General features: G+C 47.0%; 1 protein-coding gene and 1 pseudogene across 10 annotated transcripts in view; both read right to left on the bottom strand.

Annotated features, from left to right (window-relative positions):
• AGBL2 (AGBL carboxypeptidase 2) overlaps positions 1-22950 on the bottom strand; it is a 57782-nt gene that overhangs the window by 22223 nt on the left and 12609 nt on the right. For all 10 annotated transcript variants that reach the window (XM_070070373.1, XM_070070377.1, XM_070070392.1 and 7 more), the window contains 3 exons: positions 8640-8784; positions 5860-6642; positions 4194-4350 (listed from right to left, as the gene is read on the bottom strand). In XM_070070373.1, the coding sequence (XP_069926474.1) occupies positions 4194-4350; positions 5860-6642; positions 8640-8784 (1085 nt within the window). The remainder of the gene's footprint in view (positions 1-4193; positions 4351-5859; positions 6643-8639; positions 8785-22950) is intronic.
• LOC138848949 (large ribosomal subunit protein eL42-like) lies at positions 22166-22680 on the bottom strand (annotated as a pseudogene).

Below are 22950 nucleotides of genomic sequence, written 5' to 3'. Positions count from 1 at the left end.
TTGGTTCCCCAAACTCATTCAGATATTTAAACCCCAGTCTTATGCTACCAATGAATGGACTGAGTGGAGCCACTGCTGGGAATGCCCATGTCAGAGTGCCTGGTTTGAGCGCTGGCTACTCTGTGCTTTGGATCCAACTTCCTGCTAATGCACCTGGCAGGCAGCAGAGGATAGTCCAAGGACTTGGGTTCATGGGAGACCTGGGTGGAGTTCCTGGCTGTTGGCTTTGGCCTGGAACAATGTGGGCTGTTGCAGCATTTGGGGAGGGAACTAGCAGATGGAAGATCTTTCTCTCTCTGTTAGTTGTGGACACCTGATCTAATTATGGTATGAGGGAGGTGGATCCAATAGGAGGTCTTTAGGTCATTGGAAGCTTGTCCTTTTAGGTGGTTCTCAGGCCCAGCATGAGACTGTACCTCCACCATCTTTTCGCTTCACTAAATGCCTGAATCAATGGGCTGCCCAGTCTTGGACTATGAACCTTCAAAACTTGAAGCTGAAATAAATCTCCCTTCCAAAGTAGCTCCTCTCGGGTATTTTATTTATTTATTTGAAACTGGAGAGAAAGGGAGGGAGGGGTGAGAGAAAAGGGGAAAGACAGAGAGAGAAATTTTTTGATTGATTCTATCCACTGGTTCTAGGCTGGACTAAAGCCAGGAGCCTGAAACTCAGTCCTGGAAGCAGCTACTTGAACCATCACCTGACGCTCCCAGGTGCATTACCACAGAACTGGCTGAGAAGCAGGGTAGTCGGGACTGGAAGCAGCACTCCAATATGGGGTGTGGGCATATGAGCAGTGGCTTAATCCACTGTGCCCCATTTTCTTTCCAATTGATAGCCACAGTTTGTGGGGCTATTTATTTACTTAAATTTTTTTAAAGTTTGTAGGATTGGGTTAATTTTTTTTTCTTTTTAAAGATTTATTTATTTATTGGGAAGGCACAGTTACAGAGAGGCAGAGGCACAGAGAGAGAGGTCTTCCATCTGCTGGTTCACTCCCCCATTGTCCTCAATGGCTGGAGCTGTGCCAATCCGAAACCAGGAGCCAGGAGCTTCTTCCAGGTCTCCTATGTGGGTGCAGGGGCCCAAGGACTTGGGCCATCTTCTACTGCTTTCGTAGGCCATAGCAGAGAGCTGGATTGGAAATGGAACAGCTGGGACTCGAACCAGCATCCATATAGGAAGCCAACACTGCAGGCTGAGGCTTTATCTGGACCGTGGATCTATTTATGATGCAAAAAACAAGCTTCTAAACCAATGCAGATTATCTGTGTATGTTCAGCTGTGTCATAGCTTTTAGCCCACTCTTAAAAATTTGTTTTCATTACCTTTTAATATTTTTCAGTTATTTGTCATCTTGCATCAGACAACCTATTCTGTAGAGCCTGACAGTACATTAGCATTCTGTTTGTCCTTCAAATCTTTCACTGCCAACACAGGATTCAGAGTGATAAATACCAGCTCTCTGCTATGGCCTGGGAAAGCAGCAGAAGATGGCCCAAGTCCTTGGGCTCCTGCACCCACGTGGGAGACCTGGAAGAAGCTCCTGGCTCCTGGCTTCGGATCAGGGCAGCTCCAGCCATTGCAGCTATCTGGGTAGTGAACCAGCAGATGGAAGACCTCTCTCTCTGTCTCCACCTCTCTCTGTAGCTCTGTCTTTCAAATAAATAAAATAAATCTTTTTTTTTTTTTTTTAAAGAGTGATAGATAACTCCATCTACTTAGGGCTTCAACTTATGCCTAGGCAAAGCAGCCAGAGCAAAATTTTTTTTAAGACTTTTTTTTTAAGATTTATTTTATTTATTTGAAAGACAGAGTTACAGAGTGAGGCAGAGACAGAGAGAGAGGTCTTCTATCTGCTGGTTCACTCCCCAGTTGACTGCAAAAGCCGGAGCTGCACTGATCCAAAGCCAGGAGCCAGGAGCTTCTTCCAGGTCTCCCAGGCCAGGGCTTTAACCCGCTGCGCCATAGCACTGGCTCCGCAAATTTTTTTTTTTAAATCTTCATTGAACTATAATTCACAGGCCACAAAATCCACTCATTTGGGGCCAGCACTGTGGTATAGCAGGTTATGCCACTGCCTGCAACACTGGCATCCCATAGGAACACTGGATCGAGTCCTGTCTGTTCCACTTATGGGTCTCCCACCCGGGTCTCCCACACTGGTGCAGGGGCCCAGGAACTTGGGCCATCTTCTACTGCTTTCTCAGGCCATAGCAGAGAGCTGGATCGGAAGTGGAGCAGCTGGGTCTCGAACTGGTGCCCATATGGGATGCTGGTGCTTCAGGCCAGGGTGTTAACCCGCTGCACCACAGTGCTGGCCCCTGCTCCACTTCTGATCCAGTTGCCTGCTAATGCACCTGGGAAAGCAACAGGAGATGGCCCAAGGATTTGGGCCCCTGCACCTATGTGGGAGTCCTGGATGGAATTCCAGTCTTCTGGCTTCAGTCTGACCTTGCTCTGGTTGTGGCCATTTGGGGAGTAAACCAGCAGATCTCCTTCTCTGTCTCTGTCTCTCTCTCTCTGTAACTCTGCCTTTCATATAAATAAATGAATCTTTAAAAAAATTCACTCATTTGAAGTGCATAATTCAATGGTTTAACCATATACACAGAATAGTTCAGCTGTCACCACAATCTGTTTAGAACATTTTTATCACCAGAAAAAGAAATTCAATACTCATCAGCAGTCATGCCCCTGCCCTCACCCCGTAACAGTCCTGGGCAATCACTAACTACTTTCTGTCTCTACAGATTTGTCTTTTCTCAACATTTCACATAACAAAACCATACTGTATATGGCTTCCTGTGCCTGGCTTCTCTCACTTAACATAATGTGTTCAAGGTTCATCTGTGTCCTACTCATCAGTACTTAAATCTTCTTATTGGTGAATAACATGATGCCGTATGAATGTGCCACATTTCATTTATTTGCACATGGGTTGATGGACATAGCAATTCTTAAAGCCACGCCTTTCTAACTTTTTTTTTTAAGATTTTATTTATTTCAAAGATTGAGTTACAGAGAGAGGTGAAGACAGAGAGAGAGGTCTCCCATCTTCTAGTTCGCTCCCCAAATGGTCCCAACAGCCAGAACTAAGCTGATCTGAAACCAGGAGCCAGACAGGGGCCAGGAGCTTCTTCTGGGTCTCCCACACAGGTGCAGGGGCCCAAGCACTTGGGCCATCCTTTGCTGCTTTCCCATATGGACTGACATGGAGCAGCTGGAACTCAAACCAGCGCCCATATGGGATGCTGGCACTGCAGACTGGGGCTTTAACTCACTGCACCACACCGCCAGCCCCAGACTTTCCAAATTCTCAAAGTCTCGGTTGCTGGGAAGTACCCAAGATAATGAAAAGAGATATCAAGTGACAAAACACTACACATAGAAGAGTGACTGGGGCCAGCACTGTGGCACAGTGGACTAAGCATCTGCCTGTGGTGCTGGCATCCTGGATGGGCCCTGGTTCTAGTCCCAGCTGCTCCCCTTTGATCCAGCTCTCTACTATGGCCTTGGAAAGCAGTGGAAGATGGCCCAAGTCCTGGGCCCTTGCACCTATGTGGGAGACTTGGAAGAAGCACTTGGCTCTTGGCTTCAGTTTGGCCTAGCTCTGCCATTGTGGCCATTTGTGGAGTGAAACAACAGATCGAAGACCTTTCTCTCTGTCTTTCCCTCTCTCTGTCTGTAACTCTACTTGTCAAATAAACAAAAATGAAAAATTTTTTTTTTTCTTTGACAGGCAGAGTTAGACAATGAGAGAGAGAGAGAGACAGAAAGGTCTTCCTTCCATTGGTTTACCCCCAAAATGGCGGCCACGGCTGGCGCGCTGTGCCGGTCCAAAGCCGGGAGCCAGGTGCTTCTCCTGGTCTCCCATGCGGGTGCAGGGCCCAAGGACTTGGGCCATCCTCCACTGCACTCCCTGGCCACAGCAGAGAGCTGGACTGGAAGAGGAGCAACCAGGACAGAATTCGGTGCCCCAACCGGGACTAGAACCCAGGGTGCTGGTGCTGCAGGCGGAGGATTAGCCTAGTGAGCCACAGCACCGGCCAAAAAAATGAAAATCTTAAAAGAAAACGAAGACCTCTGGATCATTCTGCATTGCAGGGAACACACATATTCTTTAAAAAAAAAAAAAGAACAGTGAGCCCTCTAGTCCCTCAGTCAATGGACAGATTACTTTAGGTGTTTACCTTATCTGGTGCATTTTTGCTTAACATTAAAGGAAAGACTCGCTCATGAAGCCAGTACTTGCGATTGTTGTTATTACAGCCATACAGGAAGATATTATTCTTACGGCTGTGGCCATGGAAATCACAATACAAGAGGACTTCTCTTTCTTCAAGAAGTCTGTCAAAGAGATGAAGAATTCAGTAGACATCCAAATTCATGCAAATAATCAAGGATCATTTGGGGCCTTCCCTAAGTATGGCTGTCGACAGCTTTCTTCCCCCACTACAAAAATCTCAACTCCAGTGGCCTTCAAAGGACCCTATCCCCATCCTCAGCCATTGCTGAAAACATGTCACCAGCACCCCTGGCCTCTGCTAGTCAGAGGGACTTGAAATGAAAGTTTTCTTTAAATAATTTATCTATTTATGTTCATCTACTTGAAAGGAAGAGTGGCAGAGCGATGGAGTGCAAAGACATTTTCCATACACTGACTGGTTCATTCCCCATGTGCCTGCAACAGCCAGCGCTGGGTTGGGTTGAAGCCAGGAACTCAGAACTCCGTATGGATCTCCTGCATGGGTGGCAGGGGCCCAAGCACTTCAGCCATCATCCGCCACCTCCTAGGATGCATTAGCAGGAAACTGGATTGGAAGTGCAGCAGCCAGGACTTGAACTGGCACTGCAATATGGGGTGCAGCTGTCAGCAGTAGCAGCTTACCCCACTGCACCACACACCTGCCCTGAAATGGAAAGTTCTGACATGGAAAGAGGAAGTGGGTAGGCCTTGGGTAGGCCGACAAGGAAGTGGAGAAAAACTATAGAAGACCTTTCTCTGTCTCTCTTTCTCTCTGTAGCTCTCTCAAATGGATAAATAAATATAAAAAAAATTCTAAAAAATCACAAAACCAGCCAGTAGTACAGTCAGGCCTGTCTGATCCCCACACATGCTCTTAGCCACTCTGCCTGCGCCCAACACTTCCTACCATTTACACAGCTTAGAAGGTACACATTCACATATTTTTATTTGCTCTGTTTTCATTTGCAATTGACATTGCTCCTTCAGGGTGGGCTCTATTACATTCTAGTCTTCAACGGCTTTTACACAGGCTTGAAGAATGCAGCGTGACTTCATTTTCTTTCTGTATGATTAGCAGCATTACATGGTAATAAAGAACGTAGACTCTGGGTCCACAGGGCCTGTGTCCAGGTGTCTACTCTGTCACTTACTAGCTGTGCGTGCACACACAAGTCATTTAACCTTGCTGGGCTGCCATTCTATCATCATACACATCACGGGATCCTGACGCTCCCTAACCTCACAGGGTTAGCACGAAGGTTATATGGGTCATGTGTGTAAAACATTGACTACAGTGCCTGCCACTTCATACATATGCAAATGAACTGTTAGCTATAATCACAGAGTTGCATCTTGGAGACCAGTGACTCTCCTCATCTTTTCCATTCAGTGGTTTCACTTGTAAGTCAAACGGCTGTAGCCACAGTGCTGCATGTTCAGTTTCAACTCAAAGTGAAAGCCCAGATTTGGAAGTACAAAAGTGAACAAAGCCCCGGACTTCAAAGTCCAAAGCCACACCCATGCCTGTCGCAACAGAAGAGACCTCACGCTAGAGCCTGGCTCTGGCACGCCTAGCATTCACCGAAAGTTCAACAGATCAAAGGTCTCACCTTTGGATCATGTTCCTGGTGTACCAAACGCAGGGGAAAGACTCCTTCAGGACGGTTTTATAGCGTCTGTTCAAGTCCCTTCCGGCCAGTGAACACCGGTAATTGCCCACAATCACACCATCTGGATTTAACATGGGAACCACCTTGAAGACAAAGACATCTCTGAGGAGCTGGGCATCCGGGGAATCGCTAAGGATGAAGTCCAAAAAGCCGTTCATAATCCAGGAGCCGTTGCTCTCCCCAGGGTGGACCCTGGCGCTCAAGACCACGGCTTTCTTCGCGGCCGCCTCCTGCGGGGACCGGGATGGGTTGGTGATGGTGAGCAGGTAGACCGTATTTCCTGCCAGGCTCCTGCATAAAGTTCGCAGCTTGCAGAACTGAGACTGGGTGGGGTTGTTTGCCACTGACAGGAGGTAGCACTGCAGATCAGTGTACGTGTATGGGTAGAAGTGGGCAAAAAAGCAAGTGTCCTGGTCATGCGGAAACTGAACGGTCCACGTGAGGCAGTAGAAGGGCTGCTGCCCATCATCCGCGTTGCTCTTATAGTACTTGATTTCACTGCCCTCTCTCCTCCAGCCGATGCTGTGGGTGCTGGCGTCCAGCTGGGAGTACATGAGTGGCTTCATCCCTGCAGCATAAAGGCTCTTGGGTTTGAGCAGGTTCACAATGGTGAAGCGGTAGGTGGTATCTTTCCTGGTGTTCTGAACGCGAAAATAAAACCACTGCGTGTGCTTGTTTGTGTAGAGGTCAGTTCGCAAGGTAAGCTCGTACTCATAGGTGCCTCTGTAATGGAGAAAATAGAAGGACACCTCTGGGACTTCACACGCCTCTCAAAAAGCAGATTTGGCATAATACTGTTTTCCCCTGGTAAAAGGAGATGTTACTACAATAGAAAAGCCTGCTGCATCGAAACAGTTATTGTCTAATTTATCTGGTTCTCTAACTTACAGATCAGATTTGCAGAAGCCTGGAAAAGGCAAGTTTGTTTAGGGTGAGGAAGCTGCATGGGATGTTCAGGAGTCCTGTGATGTCCTCCCAGAGTCCCCCAGGCACTGACCACGGCGCTACATTTCTCCGAAACACACCCAGCAGTGGCCAGAGCCCTCTGGTGGCTGCCAGCGTGCCCACTGTGGAAATGTTTCTTATCTCTGGTCATCAATTACTTCAAGACAGAATGTATTCACCTTGTTTAAAACAGTCAGGACTGACTTGCAGAAGAGAAAATACAAATAGCTAAAAATATATGAAAAGATACTCACCCACATGCATACTTAAAGAAATGAAAACTCAAGCCAGATGTCATGTCTCCCTCTATCTCATCATCATTCTAGCACTGGGAACAGGCAGCGCTATACACTGCTGCTGCGAACTGAAATCACATTGGAGGGTGATTTGGCACTAACTAGGAATAAAGTGTTTAAAGAATGTGTTTAGAGTGTTTAAATGTGTTTAACACATTTAACACATTTCAACCTGGCCCAGTCCTTGCTCTTGCAGCCATTTGGGGAGCAAACCAGCAATGGAAGATCGATTCTCTCTCTTTTTCTCTCTCCCCCTTCTTCCTTCCCTCTCTTTCCCACCCTTCCCTCCCTCCCTCTTTCCCTGTCATTTTGCTTTCAAATAAATAAACTAATTTTTAAAAAGTTTATTTTGGTGCAAAAGAATTTTGAAAGCCATATATGGTTTTTTCATAGTATGCATTTTCATGAACTTTTTTGAAGACCCCACATACACATGGATTTCCAAAAAATTTTGCACCAAGATAAATTTCTTTTCATTCCACTTTTCATAAGCTTTTTGAAGCATCCTTGTAATAAACTACTGCATCTGGAGGTATTATTACAGGAATTTTATGTATATATTTTTTGCAATATAAATTTCAAGTGAGCACCAATTTATAACAGAAGAAACAATTTGCGTAATGTATTATTCTGGGAAAAAACATGAACCATAATTATTCCAATTCTTTTTCACCCCCACAGTCATTCCCTGTCACCTCTCCTTGTTTTCTAAGATTTATTTATTTGAAAGGTAGAGTTACAGAGAGAGGGAGGGTCAGAAAGAGATCTTCCACCGGCTGGTACTCCCCAAACGGCCGCAATAGCTGGGGCTGGTCTAGGCCTAAACCAGGAGACCAGAGCTCTACCTAGGTCTCCCACGTGGATGAAGGGGCCCAAGTACCTGGGGCATCTTCCATTGCCCTCCCAGGTACATTAGCAGGGAGCTGGATCAGAAGTGGAGCAGGCCGGTGCCGCTGCTCACTAGGCTAATCCTCTGCCTTGTGGTGCCGGCACCCCGGGTTCTAGTCACGGTCGGGGCGCCGGATTCTGTCCCGGTTGCCCCTCTTCCAGGCCAGCTCTCTGCTGTGGCCTGGGAAGGCAGTGGAGGATGGCCCAAGTGCTTGGGCCCTGCACCCCATGTGAGACCAAGAGAAGCAGCTGGCTCCTGCCTTCGGATCAGCGTGGTGTGCCGGCCTCAGCGGCCATTGGAGGGTGAACCAACGGTAAAGGAAGACCTTTCTCTCTCTCTCTCTCTCTCTCTCACTGTCCACTCTGCCTGTAAAAAAAAAAAAAAAAAAAAAAAAAAAAAAAAAAAAAAAAAAAAAGCAGCGCAGCCAGGCCAAGGAGGGCTCCTAGTATGGAGGCAGCAACTTAACCCATCGTGCCATGGTGCTGCCCCCCATCACTTCTTACAAACACTCCTCATTCCTAGTATTGTTCGCGAAGACACCTCTCAGTCACCCACTCATGACCCCCGTGGGAATCTCCTCCGTTACTCACACTCTGACAGCTTTCTGCAGATTCCCACTCTCGAACCGTGACTCAAACAGCAGCGTGTGATCTTCCGGCCCTTGCAGGGGCACGGCAAGCTCCTTGATCATGCCCCGTTTGCCTCCCACTCTGGAACTGGTGAAATAGGATCCTTCTGCGGGCAGTGTGGACAAGAGAGACACATTTAGACCAGGCTGCATTCAGAGTCCATTCCCTCAGCAAATACTGACAAAGCCCCCCAAGGCAGGCGGCACCATTTTGCTTGTATCAGCAAATATCCAGGTTTTCATCCGTCCCTTCTGAGACGTCTAATTTTCAATAGTGTATTTCTTTGAAGCTCTTTAAGTGGTTTAGAGTACTTCCTTTTGCTTCATGAATCTGTACCCAACTACCCTAATTTAAAAGGATGTTGGGGGGCCGGTGCTGTGGCATAGCGGATAAAGCTGCCGCCTGCAGTGCTAGCATCCCATATGGCCATCAGTTCAAGACCTGGCTGCTCCACTTCCAATCCAGCTCTCTGCTATGGCCTGAGAAAGCGGTAGAAGATGCCCCAGCCAGTGCCGCGGCTCACTAGGCTAATCCTCCACCTTGCGGCGCCGGCACACCAGGTTCTAGTCCCGGTCGGGGCGCCGGATTCTGTCCCAGTTGCCCCTCTTCCAGGCCAGCTCTCTGCTGTGGCCCGGGAGTGCAGTGGAGGATGGCCCAAGTGCTTGGGCCCTGCACCCCATGGGAGACCAGGAGAAGCACCTGGCTCCTGCCATCGGATCAGTGCGGTGCACCAGCCGCAGCCACCATTGGAGAGTGAACCAACGGCAAAGGAAGACCTTTCTCTCTGTCTCTCTCTCACTGTCCACTCTGCCTGTCAAAAAATAAAAAAATTAAAAAAAGAAAAAAGATGCCCCAAGTCCTTGGGCCCCTGCACACATGTGGGAGATCTGGAAGAAGCTCCTGGCTTCTGGTTTTGGATCAGCCCAGCTCTGGTTGTTGTAGCCATTTGGGGAATGAACCAGTGGAAAGATCTCTCTCTGCCTCTACTTCTCTGTAACTCTACCTTTCAAATAAATAAATACATCTTTTTTTTTAAAAAAAGGATATTGGTAAAAAGTGATTTTTTTAAAAGATGTATTTATTTATTTGAAAGAGTTACACAGAGGGGCAGCTCCATGGCTCACTTGGTTAATCCTCCGCCTTCGGCACCAGCATCCCATATGGGCGCCAGGTTCTAGTCCCGGCTGCTCCTCCTCCAGTCCAGCTCTCTGCTGTGGCCCGGGAAGGCAGTGGAGGATGGCCCAAGTGCTTGGGCGCCCGCACCCATGTGGGAGACCAGGGAGAAGCACCTGGCTCCTGGCTTCGGATCGGCATAGCTCTGGCCATAGCAGCTATTTCGGGGGTGAACCAACAGAAGGAAGACCTTTCTCTCTCTCACTGACTAACAGTCAAATAAATTAAAAAAAACAAATATGTGATTTAATTATTAAAAAAAAAAAAGAGTTACACAGAGAGAGGAGAGATGGGGGGGGGGAGGGTCTTTCATCCAATGGTTCACTCCCCAATTGGCCGCAATGGCTGGACCAAAGCCAGGAGCCAGGAGCTTCTTCCAGGTCTCCCATGCGGGTGCAGGGGCCCAAGGACTTTGGGCCATCTTCTACTGCTTTCTCAGGCCACAGCAGAGAGCTGGATGGGAAGTGGAGCGGGACTCAAACCAGCGCCCTTATGGGATGCCAGCGCTTCAGGCCAGGGTGTTAACCCGCTGTGCCACAGAGCCAGCTCCCTAAATGGTGATTTTTTTAAAAAGACTTATTTATTTATTTGAAAGGCAGAGTTACAAAAAGAGAGGGAGAGACAGAGAGATCTTCTGCCCAGCAGTTCACTCCTCAAATGGCCACGATGGTCAGCGCGGCGCCAGGCCAAAGCCACAAGCCTGGAACGCCATCCAGGTCCCCTGTGTGGGTGCAGGGGCCCAGGTACTTGGGCTGTCCTTCACTTCTCTCCCAGGTGCATTAGCAGGGAGCTGAATTGGAAGCAGAATACCAGGACTCCAACAGGCACACCTAAGGGACGCTGGCATCACTGTGCATGAAGCCGGCACATGTTTTAACATCTGAAACTGAATGGAATAAGACATAATACATCTCAACTATTTTTATGGAGGATCTGAAAACACTGCAATCTTAATACAGTCAATAATACCTACTGCAATCAATAATACCTCCTCACCAATTTTTAAGAGGAAATAAAGTCTACTCCACATAATTTGTTGGTCTATCCTTCCAGATTTAAATAAAATGAAAATAAAAATTTGAGAAGAATTGGGATGGGCGAACTTGCATACGAAGGGTTCCAAAATACAGTTATGTGTGAAAATAAAAATGCAGCTGGCATTTTATCTTTAAAATGAAGATAAAACAAAAAATTATAAAATCTAACAAAACTCAGGTTACAATCACAACCCCTAATCCTCAGAATAATCAATTGTCAATTTTTTAATATGGAGTTACAATTTTTCAAATTCAGAGACAGTGACATCAGGTATCTTTTTTTTTTTTGTAATTACCAGCGCCGCAAGGTGGAGGATTAGCCTAGTGAGCCGCGGCGCCGGCTGTAATTACTTCTACAAAACTATTTTAGAGCTTTATAATTTTTTCAAGAACTTCTCTTTGTTTCATTTAAAAAAAAAAAAAAAAGGATTTACTGGGGCCAGCATTGTGGCGTAATGGGTAAAGCTGCTGCCTGTGGTGCCAGCATCCCAAATGAATGTTGATTCGAGTCCTGTTTCTCTACCTCCCATCCAGCTCCCTGCTAATGGCCTGGGAAAGCAGCAGAATCTGGCCCATGTCCTTGGGCCCCTGTTCCTATACAGAGGTACGGAAGAAGCTCCTGCATCCTGGCTTCGGTCTGGCTCAGCCCTAGTTGTTGCAGCCATATGGGGAGTGAACCAGTGGATCGAAGATCTCTCTCTGTTAATCTCTCTCTCTCTTGCTCTGTAACTGTGCCTTTCAAATAAATAAAAAAATCTTTAAAAAAGAGATTTATTTATTTGAAAAAACAAGAGAGAGAAGAGACAGAAGTTTTTTTTTTTTAATTTTTTTTTTTTTTTGGACAGGCAGAGTGGACAGTGAGAGAGAGAGACAGAGGTCTTCCTTTGCCGTTGGTTCACTCTCCAATGGCCGCCGCGCCCAGCGTGCTGCGGCCGGCACACCGCGCTGATCCGAAGGCAGTAGCCAGGTGCTTCTCCTGGTCTCCCATGGGGTGCAGGGCCCAAGCACTTGGGCCATCCTCCACTGCACTCCCGGGCCACAGCAGAGAGCTGGCCTGGAAGAGGGGCAACCGGGACAGAATCTGGCGCCCCGACCGGGACTAGAACCCGGTGTGCCGGCGCCGCAAGGTGGAGGATTAGCCTATTGAGCCGCGGCGCCAGCCGAGACAGAAGTCTTCCATCTACTGTTTCACTTGCCGAATGGCCCCAATAGCCAGTTCTGGGCCAGGCCAAAGCCAGGAACAAGGGACTCCATCTCCATGTCCCACAAAGGTGATGGGGGCCCAGGCTCTTGGGTCATTTTCAGCTGCTTTCCCTGGCACATTATCAGGAAGCGGGGTCAGAAGTGAAAGTAGCTGGGGGCCAGCGTTGTGGCCATGTGGGCGCCGGTTGGAGTCCCAGCTGCTCCACTTCTGATCCAGCTCCCTGCTGACGTGCCTGGGAAGTCAGTGGAAGATGGCCCAAGTGCTTGGGCCCCTCCACATGGAGACCTGTAAGAAGCTCCTGGCTCCTGGCTTCAGATCAGCCCAGCTCTGGCCATTGTGACCATTTGGGGAGTAAACCAGCGGATGGAAGACCTTTCTCTCTGTCTCTCCCTCTCTCTGTCTAATCTCAAATAAATACATAAAATCTTTTTTTTTAAAAAAAAGGACATATTTTTTCACCTTTTGTTGATTTTCTCTCTAATTGATGAATAATGTCTAGATTCAACACTTGTCAGTGACTTCACAAATCAAGCAATTTTTTTTTAAGATTTATTTATTTGAAAGTCAGAGTTACAGAGAGGCAGAGGCAGACAGAGAGTTCTTCCTTCCGTTGATTCACTCCCCATATGGCTGTAATGACTGGAGCTGGACCTATCTAAAGCCAGGATCCTGGAGCTTCTTCCTGGTCTCCCACACAAGTGCAGGGGCCCAAGCACTTGGGCCATCTTCTACTGCTTTCTCAGGCCATAGCAGAGAGCTGGATCAGAAGTAGTATAGCAAGGACTCAAACCAGCACCCACAGAGGATGCTGGAACTGAAGGCAGTGGCTTTACCCACTATTCCACAGTGCCAGGCACCTGACTTGTTTAAAAGAATTTTAAATTTATTTTTGTCTAGTTTGAAAGGCAGAAAGACAGACAGGCAGACAGATATCTTTCATTTGTAGTTCACTCCCCAAATCCTGCAACAGCCTGGGCCAGGATCCCAAAGCTCAATCCAGGTCTTCCACGTGGTGACAGAGACCCATGTCCTTGAGCCATCATCTATCTGTTGCCTCCTAGCATTAGCACGACGCTGGATTAGAAATGGAGGAGCTAAGACTTGAACCAGGCACTTCATATGGAATGCGGGTATCTCCAGTGGTGATTTAACAGCTTTGCCATCCAGCCGCTCTCCAGATGTCATTAACAGAGGAACTTCAATGTTTTCTCCAGTCTCTCATGTAACACTTAAGTCAATCCAAGGTACTGCCCACAGTTACATTTCTCAAAAAGCAGGACATCTTTCCTTTGTTCTTCAATATTCCCATAGAACACAGATATTTTGGAGTCCCTAAAAGGACAGACTCCCACATTCTCCTTAGAACCTCATCTTCTTAGTTTTTTTAATTTCTTCATTCCTGAGAAATTCAAGGGACAAGATGGGGGCAGCTGCCAAAACACTGTGTTAACAGGACCACTGGGCAATTTAGCAAAGAGCCACATCAGGAGATAATCCAGGTCTCTTCACTCACAGCACCTTCTGTCTAAAATTTTCCAAACTCCACCTCGGGCATTCCATCATGTAGAGCTCAGGCAGACTGAATGGCTGCACCTCATTTACTTATCTGCATATAGGTTTTCATCACATTAACGTGACGAAAGGTCATAATCAAGGCAACTGGAAGTAGGGCGCATGCGACTTCTCTCTCAGTTGGGCCATGTGCTATAATCGGCTCATTTCACTCTTCCAGTTGGAGGAATGTAAAACCTATGCAGCCCCTCATCCTAGTTCTAGCTGTTTCTCCAAGGGCCTCTCCTGACTTCGCTGACAACGCCCCAAACTTGGCACATACTCCTGCAATAAAAACAGATTAACTTACTGATCATTTTTAGAGACTGAGACTGGTTTTGAAATTAGGAGAATTTTTCCCTTGCTATTTCTTCAATACAGTATTTCCCCAGGAAGACTTCAGCCTGGCCCCTGTGCGTGCAATGCCTATCAGTTGGTTTTGCAGGATAACAGAGGATGCCTCCTGGGCAGCTTCCGTTTCTATGTCCATCACTGTAACCAACTTATCATCCTGCCATTATAAAAATTCGCTCCTCCATGCTTGGGAAGGTTCATGGTACATTCCTTGGCTCACTTCTCTTTAGCATTATATCCCTTTTTCTAGTCTGAAATGTTAGTTCCCAATTCTCCTCCCCAGCACTTACTCTTTATTACAGCTAGTTGAGCAGTTATGAAAAAGTATCATCCTATGGTTTAAATTTGCATTTCTTTAGTGACTAGTGATGCTGGGCATCTCTGCCTGTACTTATTAGCCATCTGGATGTTTTCATTAGCAAAATACCTATTCAAATCTTTTTTTTTTTTTTTTAAGTGATAGAATTTTTTTAGATTTATTTATTTATTTGAAAGTCAGAGTTACACAGAGAGAGGAGAGGCAGAAAGAGAGGTCTTCCATCCACTGGTTCACTCCCCAATAGGCTGCAATGGCCGGAGCTGTGCCAATCCGAAGCCAGGAGCCAGGAGCTTCTTCCGGGTTTCCCACGCAGGTGCAGGGGCCCAAGGACTTGGGCCATCTTCTGCTTTTAAAGGTCATAGCAGAGAGGTGGATCAGAAGTGGAGCAGCCGAGTCTCAAACCGGCGCCCATATGGGATGCCCACACTTCAGGCCAGGGCGTTAACCCACTGCGACACAGTGCTGGCCCCTATTCAAATCTTTTGACCATTTTTGAGTTGGGTTGTCTGTCTTCTGACCATGGATTCTGGATACAAATTCTTTACCAAATGTATCACTTGAAACTATTTTATTTCAGTATGTAGCTTCCCCCCCCCCCTTTTTTTTTATATTTATCTTCATCCATTTGAGGGCAGAGGGACAGAGAGAGAGCTTTACCTGTTGGTTCACTCCCAAAATACCCACAATAGCCTGGGCCATATGGAAGCCAGGAGCCTGGAACCCTATCTGGGTCTTTCTATTATCATGGGTAGCAGGGCCACACATTTGAGCCATCATCTGCTGCTTCCTAGGATACATCAGCAGGAACTGGATTGGAAGTAGAGACACAATTCGATCCAGGCCAAACCAGAATGTATTGTGGACATCCTAAATGGCAGCTTAACCCACTGTACCATAACATCTTCTCCAGTTTTTCCTTTTTTAAGTTGTGCTTTGAAGAGCAACAACTTTACATTTAGATGAAGTCCAATTTATCAATTTTTATAAAAGATTTATTTTATTTGTTTGAAAGGCAGAGTTACAGAGAAAGAGAGGGAGAGAGAGACAGACAGGTCTTTCATCCAGTCTGTTCACTCCCCAAATGGCCACAATGGTCGGTACTGGGCCAGGCCAAAGCTAGGAGCCAGGAGCCAGGAGCTTCATCTGGGTCTCCACATGCATGCAGGGGCCCAAGCAGTCAGGCCACCTTCTGCTGCTTTCCCAGGTGCATTAAGAGGGAGCTGGATTGGAAATGGAGCAGCCAAGACTTGATCCAGCAGCTATAGGGAATGCCGGCAGTGCAGGCCACCCATTACCCGCTATACTACAACACAGCCCCTGTACTGTTTTGCAGTATGTTCTGAAACAGAAGTGTTAGTCATTACTTTATCCTTTTTCTTTTTTTTTCTTTTTTGACAGGCAGAGTGGACAGTGAGAGAGAGAGAGAGAGATAAAGGTCTTCCTTTGCAGTTGGTTCACCCTCCAATGGCCGCCGCGGTTGGTGCGCTGCGGCTGGCGCACCACGCTGATCCGAAGGCAGGAGCCAGATGCTTCTCCTGGTCTCCCATGACTTTATCCTTTTTCAATACTGACTATTCAGGGACCCTAGCTTTCATATTTTCACATAAAAGGCCACTGGAATTTTGATAAGGATTGTATTTAATCTATAATGTTCAGGTAGTACTGCTATCTTAAGTTAAACTTTCTAATATATGAATATTGAATGCCTTTTCATTTATGTAGGTCCTGAAATTCTTTCAGGAGTATTTGTAGTTTCCAGTGTACCAGTCTTTCACCCTCTTGTTTAAATGTATTCCTAGGCAGCTTATTCTTTGGGATGCTACTGCAAATGAGATTATTTCAATTTATTTTGCATTGTTCGTTGCCAGCATATAGATACAAGTTGATATCTCTGTCTTGAGCTTGTACCCTGCAACTTTGCTAAATTTGTTTAGCAGTTCTAGTAGTATTTCTGTGTATGTGTATTCTTTGAGATTTTCTACATATTGGATCATGCCATTAGTGAAGAAACAATTTTACTACTTTGCTTCCAATCTGGATGCATTCTTTTTTTTTTTTTTCTTGTTTGTTTGCTCTGGCTAAAACTTCCAGCAGAATCTCCAGTAGCAGCGGTGAGAGTGGGCATCCTTATCTTGTTCCCAACCTCAGAGGGAACACTTTGTCTTTCACTATGGAGCACGGTGTTACTCCTCGTCATGTGCAGTCACTAAGTCTTTGTTCTGCTGTATGACTGGCCAGCCAGTGACTTGACAGATTTCCTCAGACAGCCAAAGCCAAAAAGAAACACACACACACACACAGAGACACACACACACAGACACAGGCACACACACTCACAACTTTTCTAGGTTTTTCAGGTTAGCTCTGAGATGGTACACTTCTCAAAACTAAGCCAGGCTGCCAACAACTCAAACATCGCCATCGCCTTTACTTCCCGCCTCCATAGAGCCCAAAGACAATCAGAGTGGGAGTCTGGGGTCTTCCCACGTCCTGTCCTGGCCATGAACTCTGTACTTCCCAGTACATGTGATGGCCTGTCCAAGCCCTCATTCCTCCAGGGATCTTTCTCTTCAGCTTGTTCCTTCTCAGGCTTTTGGGTCTTTCTGCCGCTTGTCGCGTCTGCAGTCCCTTGCCCCAGGGGGCTATGGGCAGTGTATGCCTTTATTTTTTTTTTTTTTTATTTTTATTTTTTTTTTGACAGGCAGAGTGGACAGTGAGAGAGAGAGAGACAGAGAGAAAGGTCTTCCTTTGCCGTTGGTTCACCCTCCAATGGCCGCCGTGGCCGGCGCGCTGCGGCCGGCGCACCGCGCTGATCCGATGGCAGGAGCCAGGAGCCAGGTGCTTCTCCTGGTCTCCCATGGGGTGCAGGGCCCAAGCACCTGGGCCATCCTCCACTGCACTCCCTGGCCACAGCAGAGGGCTGGCCTGGAAGAGGGGCAACCGGGACAGAATCCGGCGCCCCGACCGGGACTAGAACCCGGTGTGCCGGCGCCGCTAGGCGGAGGATTAGCCTAGTGAGCCGCGGCGCCGGCCGCAGTGTATGCCTTTAAATGCCAGCATACGCCACCTGGCAAAACTGCTGCTCAGTGTTTGCTTGGGTTCCTCAGGGAGTTGGGAAACAGGTGAAAAGTCAGTTTCTGAGAATAGGGTAAATATTGTCTTTCACAAACACACAAACACCAGTATGTGAGTCTAGGAACACGGATTGTTCCCCATGGCCTCTGCCAAGATGGTGGAAGAAAAATGCCACATACTTTTTTTTTTTCCTTTATTTATTTATTTTTTTATAGGTAGAGTGGACAGTGAGAGAGAGACAGAGAGAGAAATGTCTTCCTTTGCCGTTGGTTCACCCTCCAATGGCTGCCGTGGCCGGCGCACTATGGTCGGCGCACCATGGTCGGCGCACCGCGCTGATCCAAAGGCAGGAGCCAGGAGCTTCTCCTGGTTGGTTTCTTCATTAAGCACTCTCCCTAAATTGCTGATTACATTCAGATCCAATAGTTCTGGAAATGCTTTTTTTTTTTTTTTTTTTTTAAATTATCACCTCTTGAGGGGCAGAGATACAGAGAGAGGGAGAAACAGAGAAAAATATCTTCCATTGGCTGGTTCACTCCCCAAACAGATGCGATGGTCAGAGCTGTGCCAATCTGAAGCCAGGAGCTTTCCCCAGGTCTCTCAAGTGGGTGCAGGGGCCCAAGCACTTGGGCCATCTTCCACTGTTTTCTTAGGCCACCTGCAGAGAGCTGGATCAGAAGAGGTGCAGCTGGGACTGGAATCAGTGCCCATATGGGACGCCAGCGCTGTAAGTGGAGGCTTGGCCTACTATGCCACAGTGCCAACCACTAGCTTTTGCTAGTTTAATTACTTCAGAGGAGCTGATTCTGGGATCCCTTATGCTGCCATTTCTGTTAATTTTGTGTGTGTGTGTGCTATGTGGTTTTGCCCTTTATTCCATTTAAATATTTTATTTCATAATTGATTTTCTGATGTTAAAATTATTTGTGCATTCCATTAAAATTATTTGTGTGTTCCAAGTATAAATTCCATTTGGTCACAATGTGTCACTGGATTCAGTCTTCAGATTTTTTTGATGACTAAAAAAAAAGGGGGGCCGGGCACTGTGGTACAGCGGGTTAAAGCCCTGGCCTGAAGCGCCAGCATCCCATATAGGCAACGGTTTGAGACCCGGCTGCTCCTCTTTCTATCCAGCTCTCTGCTATGGCCTGGGCACACAGTGGAGGATGGTCCAAGCCCGCACCCACATGGGAGACCTGGAGGAAGCTCCCGGCTCCTGGCTTCGCATCGGCACAGCTCCGGCCATTACAGCCAACTGGGGAGTGAACCATCGGATGGAGGGCCTCTCTCTCTCTCTCTCTGCTTCTCCTCTCTCTGTGTAACTCTTTCAAATAAATAACAAATAAATCTTTAAAAAATTAAAAAATAAAAATGTAAAAATTAAAAAAAAGAAACAACCCTGTCAAGCTGTCTCAGCCTGGGTTTTCTTTGTGGGAAGATTTTAAATTACTAATTCAATTTCTTTGTATTAATCTCTTCAGACTTTTCATTTCATCCTGAATCAGTTTGGTAACTTTTCTTCCCAACAATTTGTTCTTCATCACTGTCTAACTTGTGTCATAAAGTTGGTGATGGCATTATTGTGTAACTGTTTTGATTTCTGTAGGTTTGGTGGTTATGTCCCTTCTTTCATTCTGATTTTGGTAATGTATGTATCCTCTGTATTCTTGGTTGGTCCAGCTAAATTTGTCCATATCATTGATGTTTTTTGTTGACTTGTTCTATCATTTTTTGTTTTCTATTCCACTGAGCTTCACGTTTAACTTTCATTATTTCCTTTATTCTGCTTGCCTTAGGCATAGTTTACTCTCATTTTCTATCTTATTAAAACAAAAGCTTAGATAACTAAGATCTTTCTTGCTGTCAAACACAAAGCCACAAATTTCCCTGGCAGTGTGTTAGCAGCATTCTATAAAGTCTGATATGCTATGGTACAATTTTCCTTGTTATTTCTTTTTAATTTAGATTTTTAAAAAAGATTTATTTTTTTATTTGTAAGGCAGAGGTACAGAGAGGGTGAGACAGAGACACAGACAGAAAGAGAGGTCTTCCATCCACTGGTTCACTCCCCAGATGGCCACAAACAGCTAGGGCTGGGCTGGGCCAGAGCCAAGATCCTGGACTCCCACTCAGGCCTCCCAAATGGGTGTAGGGGCTCAAGTACTTGGGCTGTCTTCCACTGCTGTTTTCCCAGGAACATTAGCAGGGAGCTGGATCACAAGTGGAGCAGCCAGGACTCTCCATGCCCATATGGGATGTTGGCATTGTGGGAGGCAGCTGAACCCACCATAGCACAATGCCGGCCCCACCCTGCTATTTCTTTAGCCCATAGTGTTCACAAATGTACCGTTCAATTTCCAAATATTTATGTATTTCCCAGATCTCACTCTGTTGCTGATTTCTAATTGAATTCTATTGTGGTCAGAGAACGTATTGTATGATTTCAACCCTTTTAGATGTATTAAGACTTGATTTATGGCCTAGCATATGATTCTAACAGGTATCCTTGGGAAGAATGTATATCTTGTTGGTGCTGGTGGATTTAGGGCTTTAAATATTTTCAGGAAAGATGCAGATTCTATCCTTAGAAATGTGCAACTTAATGTAGGAAAGCACATCCTAAGTGACAGAGCAAATACAACCAAGTATACATGAAAGTACCTATAGGAGGTAAAGAAAGAGGAGTGGGGCTGGCTCTGTAGCTCAGCGGGTTAAAGCCCCAGCCTGCAGTGCTGGCATCCCATATGGGTACTGGTTCGAGTCCCAGTTGCTCCACTTCCAATCTAGCTCCCTGCTAACAAGCCTGGGAAAGCAGCAGAGGATAGCCCAAGTGCTTGGGACCCTGCACCCACATGGGAGACCTGGAAGAAGTTCCTAGCTCCTACCTCCTGGCTCCAGATCAGTTCAGCTCTGGCCATTGTGGCCATCTGCAGAGTGAACCAATAGATGGAAGACCTCCCTCTCTCTGTCTCTGCCTCTCTCTGTAACTCTGTCTTTCAAATAAATAAAATAAATATTAAAAAAAAAAAAACTGAAAAGAGGAGCAAGCTGCCCAAAGATGATCCAACACCTCATTTTTCAGATGGGAATAACAAAGGAGAAGCTGTAAAACGCTCCACTTCTGATCCAGCTCTCTGCTAATGCACCTGGGAAAGCATCAGAGGTTGGCCCAAGTACTTACATGCACCCACATGGGAGACCCAGAAGAAGCTCCTGGCTCCTGGCTCTGGATCAGCTGAGCTCTGGCCATTGCGGGTATTTGGGGAGTAAACCAGTAGATGGAAGATCTCTCTCTATCTTTGTCTCCCTCTCCCTCTCTCTAACTTCTGCCTTTTGAATTAAAAAAAAATATTTTAAAAAAAGTATCTTGCATTTCATGATGGTTAATTTTTAAATTTTCATTTTATTTGGGGCTGGTGCTGTGGCGCAGTGGGTTAATGCCCTGGCCTGAAGTGCCGACATCCTATATGGGTGCCGGTTCACGACCTGGCTGCTCCATTTCCATTTCCGATCCAGCTCTCTGCTAAGGCCTGGGAAAGCAGTGGAAGATGGCCCATGGGCTTGGGCCCCTGCACCCATGTGGGAGACCCAGAAGCACCTCCTGGCTCCTGGCCTTCAATCAGCACAGCTCTGGCCATTGTGGCCAATTGGGGAGTGAACCAGCAGATGGAAGACCTTTCTCTCTCCTTCTCTCTCTCTCTGCCTCTCCTCTCTCTGTGTAACTGATTTTCAAATAAATAAATCTTTAAAAAATTTTTTTCAGGGGCCGGCACTGTGGGGCAGTGGGTTAAAGCCCTGGTCTGAAGTGCCGACATCCCATTTGGGCACCGGTTCTAGTACTGGCTGTTCCTCTTCCAATCCAGCTCTCTGCTATGGCCTGGGAAAGCAGTAGAAGATGGTCCAGGTGCTGGGGCCCCTGCAATCGTGAGGGAGACCTGGAAGAAGCTCCTGGTTCCTGGCTTCGGATCTGCGCAGCTCCGGCCATTGTGGCCAGTTGGGGAGTGAACCATCGGATGGAAGACCTCTTTCTCTCTCTCTGCCTCTCCTTCTTTCTCTGTGTAACTCTTTCAAATAAGTAAATACATCTTTACTTTTTTTTTCATTTTATTTGAAAGGTATAAAGTTGGAGATAAATTCTTCTACCTGCTGGTTTACTTCTCAGATTCCTACAATAGCTGGGGCTGGACCAGGCCAAAGCCAGGAGCCAGGAGCCAGGAGCCAGGAGCCAGGAATGCATTATAGGTCTTCCATATGTGCAACTGGATCCAACTACTTGAGCCATCACCTACTGCCTCTCAGGTGTGCATCAGCAAGAAGCTAGAATTGGAAGCAGAGCCAGGAACTCAGATTTGGGATGTGATCATTGCCAGCTGTGTCTTAACCCCTGAGCTAAACACCACTTCTACACTAGAAATTTGGGGGGGGGGGGGGGAAATGAATATCACTGTATTTATTTTCCTATAGGTTACTTTTTTTTAATTTTATTTATTTATTTATTTTTGACAGGCAGAGTGGACAGTGAGAGAGAGAGAGAGAAAGGTCTTCCTTTTGCCATTGGTTCACCCTCCAATGGCCGCCGTGGCTGGCCTGCTGCGACCGGCGCACTGCGCTGATCAGAAGCCAGAAGCCAGGTGCTTCTCCTGGTCTCCCATGCAGGTGCAGGCCCAAGGACTTGGGCCATCCTCCACTGCACTCCCTGGCCACAGCAGAGAGCTGGCCTGGAAGAGGGGCAACCAGGACAGAATCCGGTGCCCCGACCGGGACTAGAACCCGGTGTGCCGGCGCCGCAAGGCGGAGGATTAGCCTAGTGAGCCACGGCGCCGGCCCCTACAGGTTAATTTTTACATCCACAGCATTTTTTGCACAAAATTAAGAGCCAAAAAAGAAAAAAAAATCCCCAAGTTTAGAACTGGATCAGTTGGCCCTTTCTCTCCTTATTTCCATCCAGTTCACAATGCTTGCATCTCTTATGTCCAGTGTCCTCCTGGATCTGCAGTTGGGCTCAACACATTCAAGCTGTAGCAGAATCTTCTTCATGGTGTTAGCTTTCTTCCAGAAAACTGGCTTTGTCTGCCCACCATAGCCACTCTGCTTCCGGTCACAGCGCCTCTTCCCCTGGGCATACAAGAAATCCTGCGTTTCTTACACTGGGTCACTTTGTGAGGCTGATGCTTGCCACACTTCTTATAGAAAGTCATTTGGGTTTTAGGTGCATTGACCATCTTTTTTTTTCATTATGATGAAAATGGCAAACTCAGCAACCACACTCCAGGAATTTTTTTTTTTTTTTTTTTTGACAGGCAGAGTGGACAATGAGAGAGAGAGACAGAGAGAAAGGTCTTCCTTTGCCGTTGGTTCACCCTCCAATGGCCGCCGCGGCCGGCGCGCTGCGGCCGGCGCACCGCGCTGATCCGATGGCAGGAGCCAGGAGCCAGGTGCTTTTCCTGGTCTCCCATGGGGTGCAGGGCCCAAGCACCTGGGCCATCCTCCACTGCACTCCCTGGCCACAGCAGAGGGCTGGCCCACACTCCAGGAATTTTTAAAATAACTTCTGTTAGT

This window comes from Oryctolagus cuniculus, chromosome 1, assembly GCF_964237555.1.
Source record: "Oryctolagus cuniculus chromosome 1, mOryCun1.1, whole genome shotgun sequence".
NCBI lineage: Eukaryota > Metazoa > Chordata > Mammalia > Lagomorpha > Leporidae > Oryctolagus > Oryctolagus cuniculus.
Note: the sequence above shows the minus strand (reverse complement) of the source record. Positions and strands in the feature narration are given on the sequence as shown.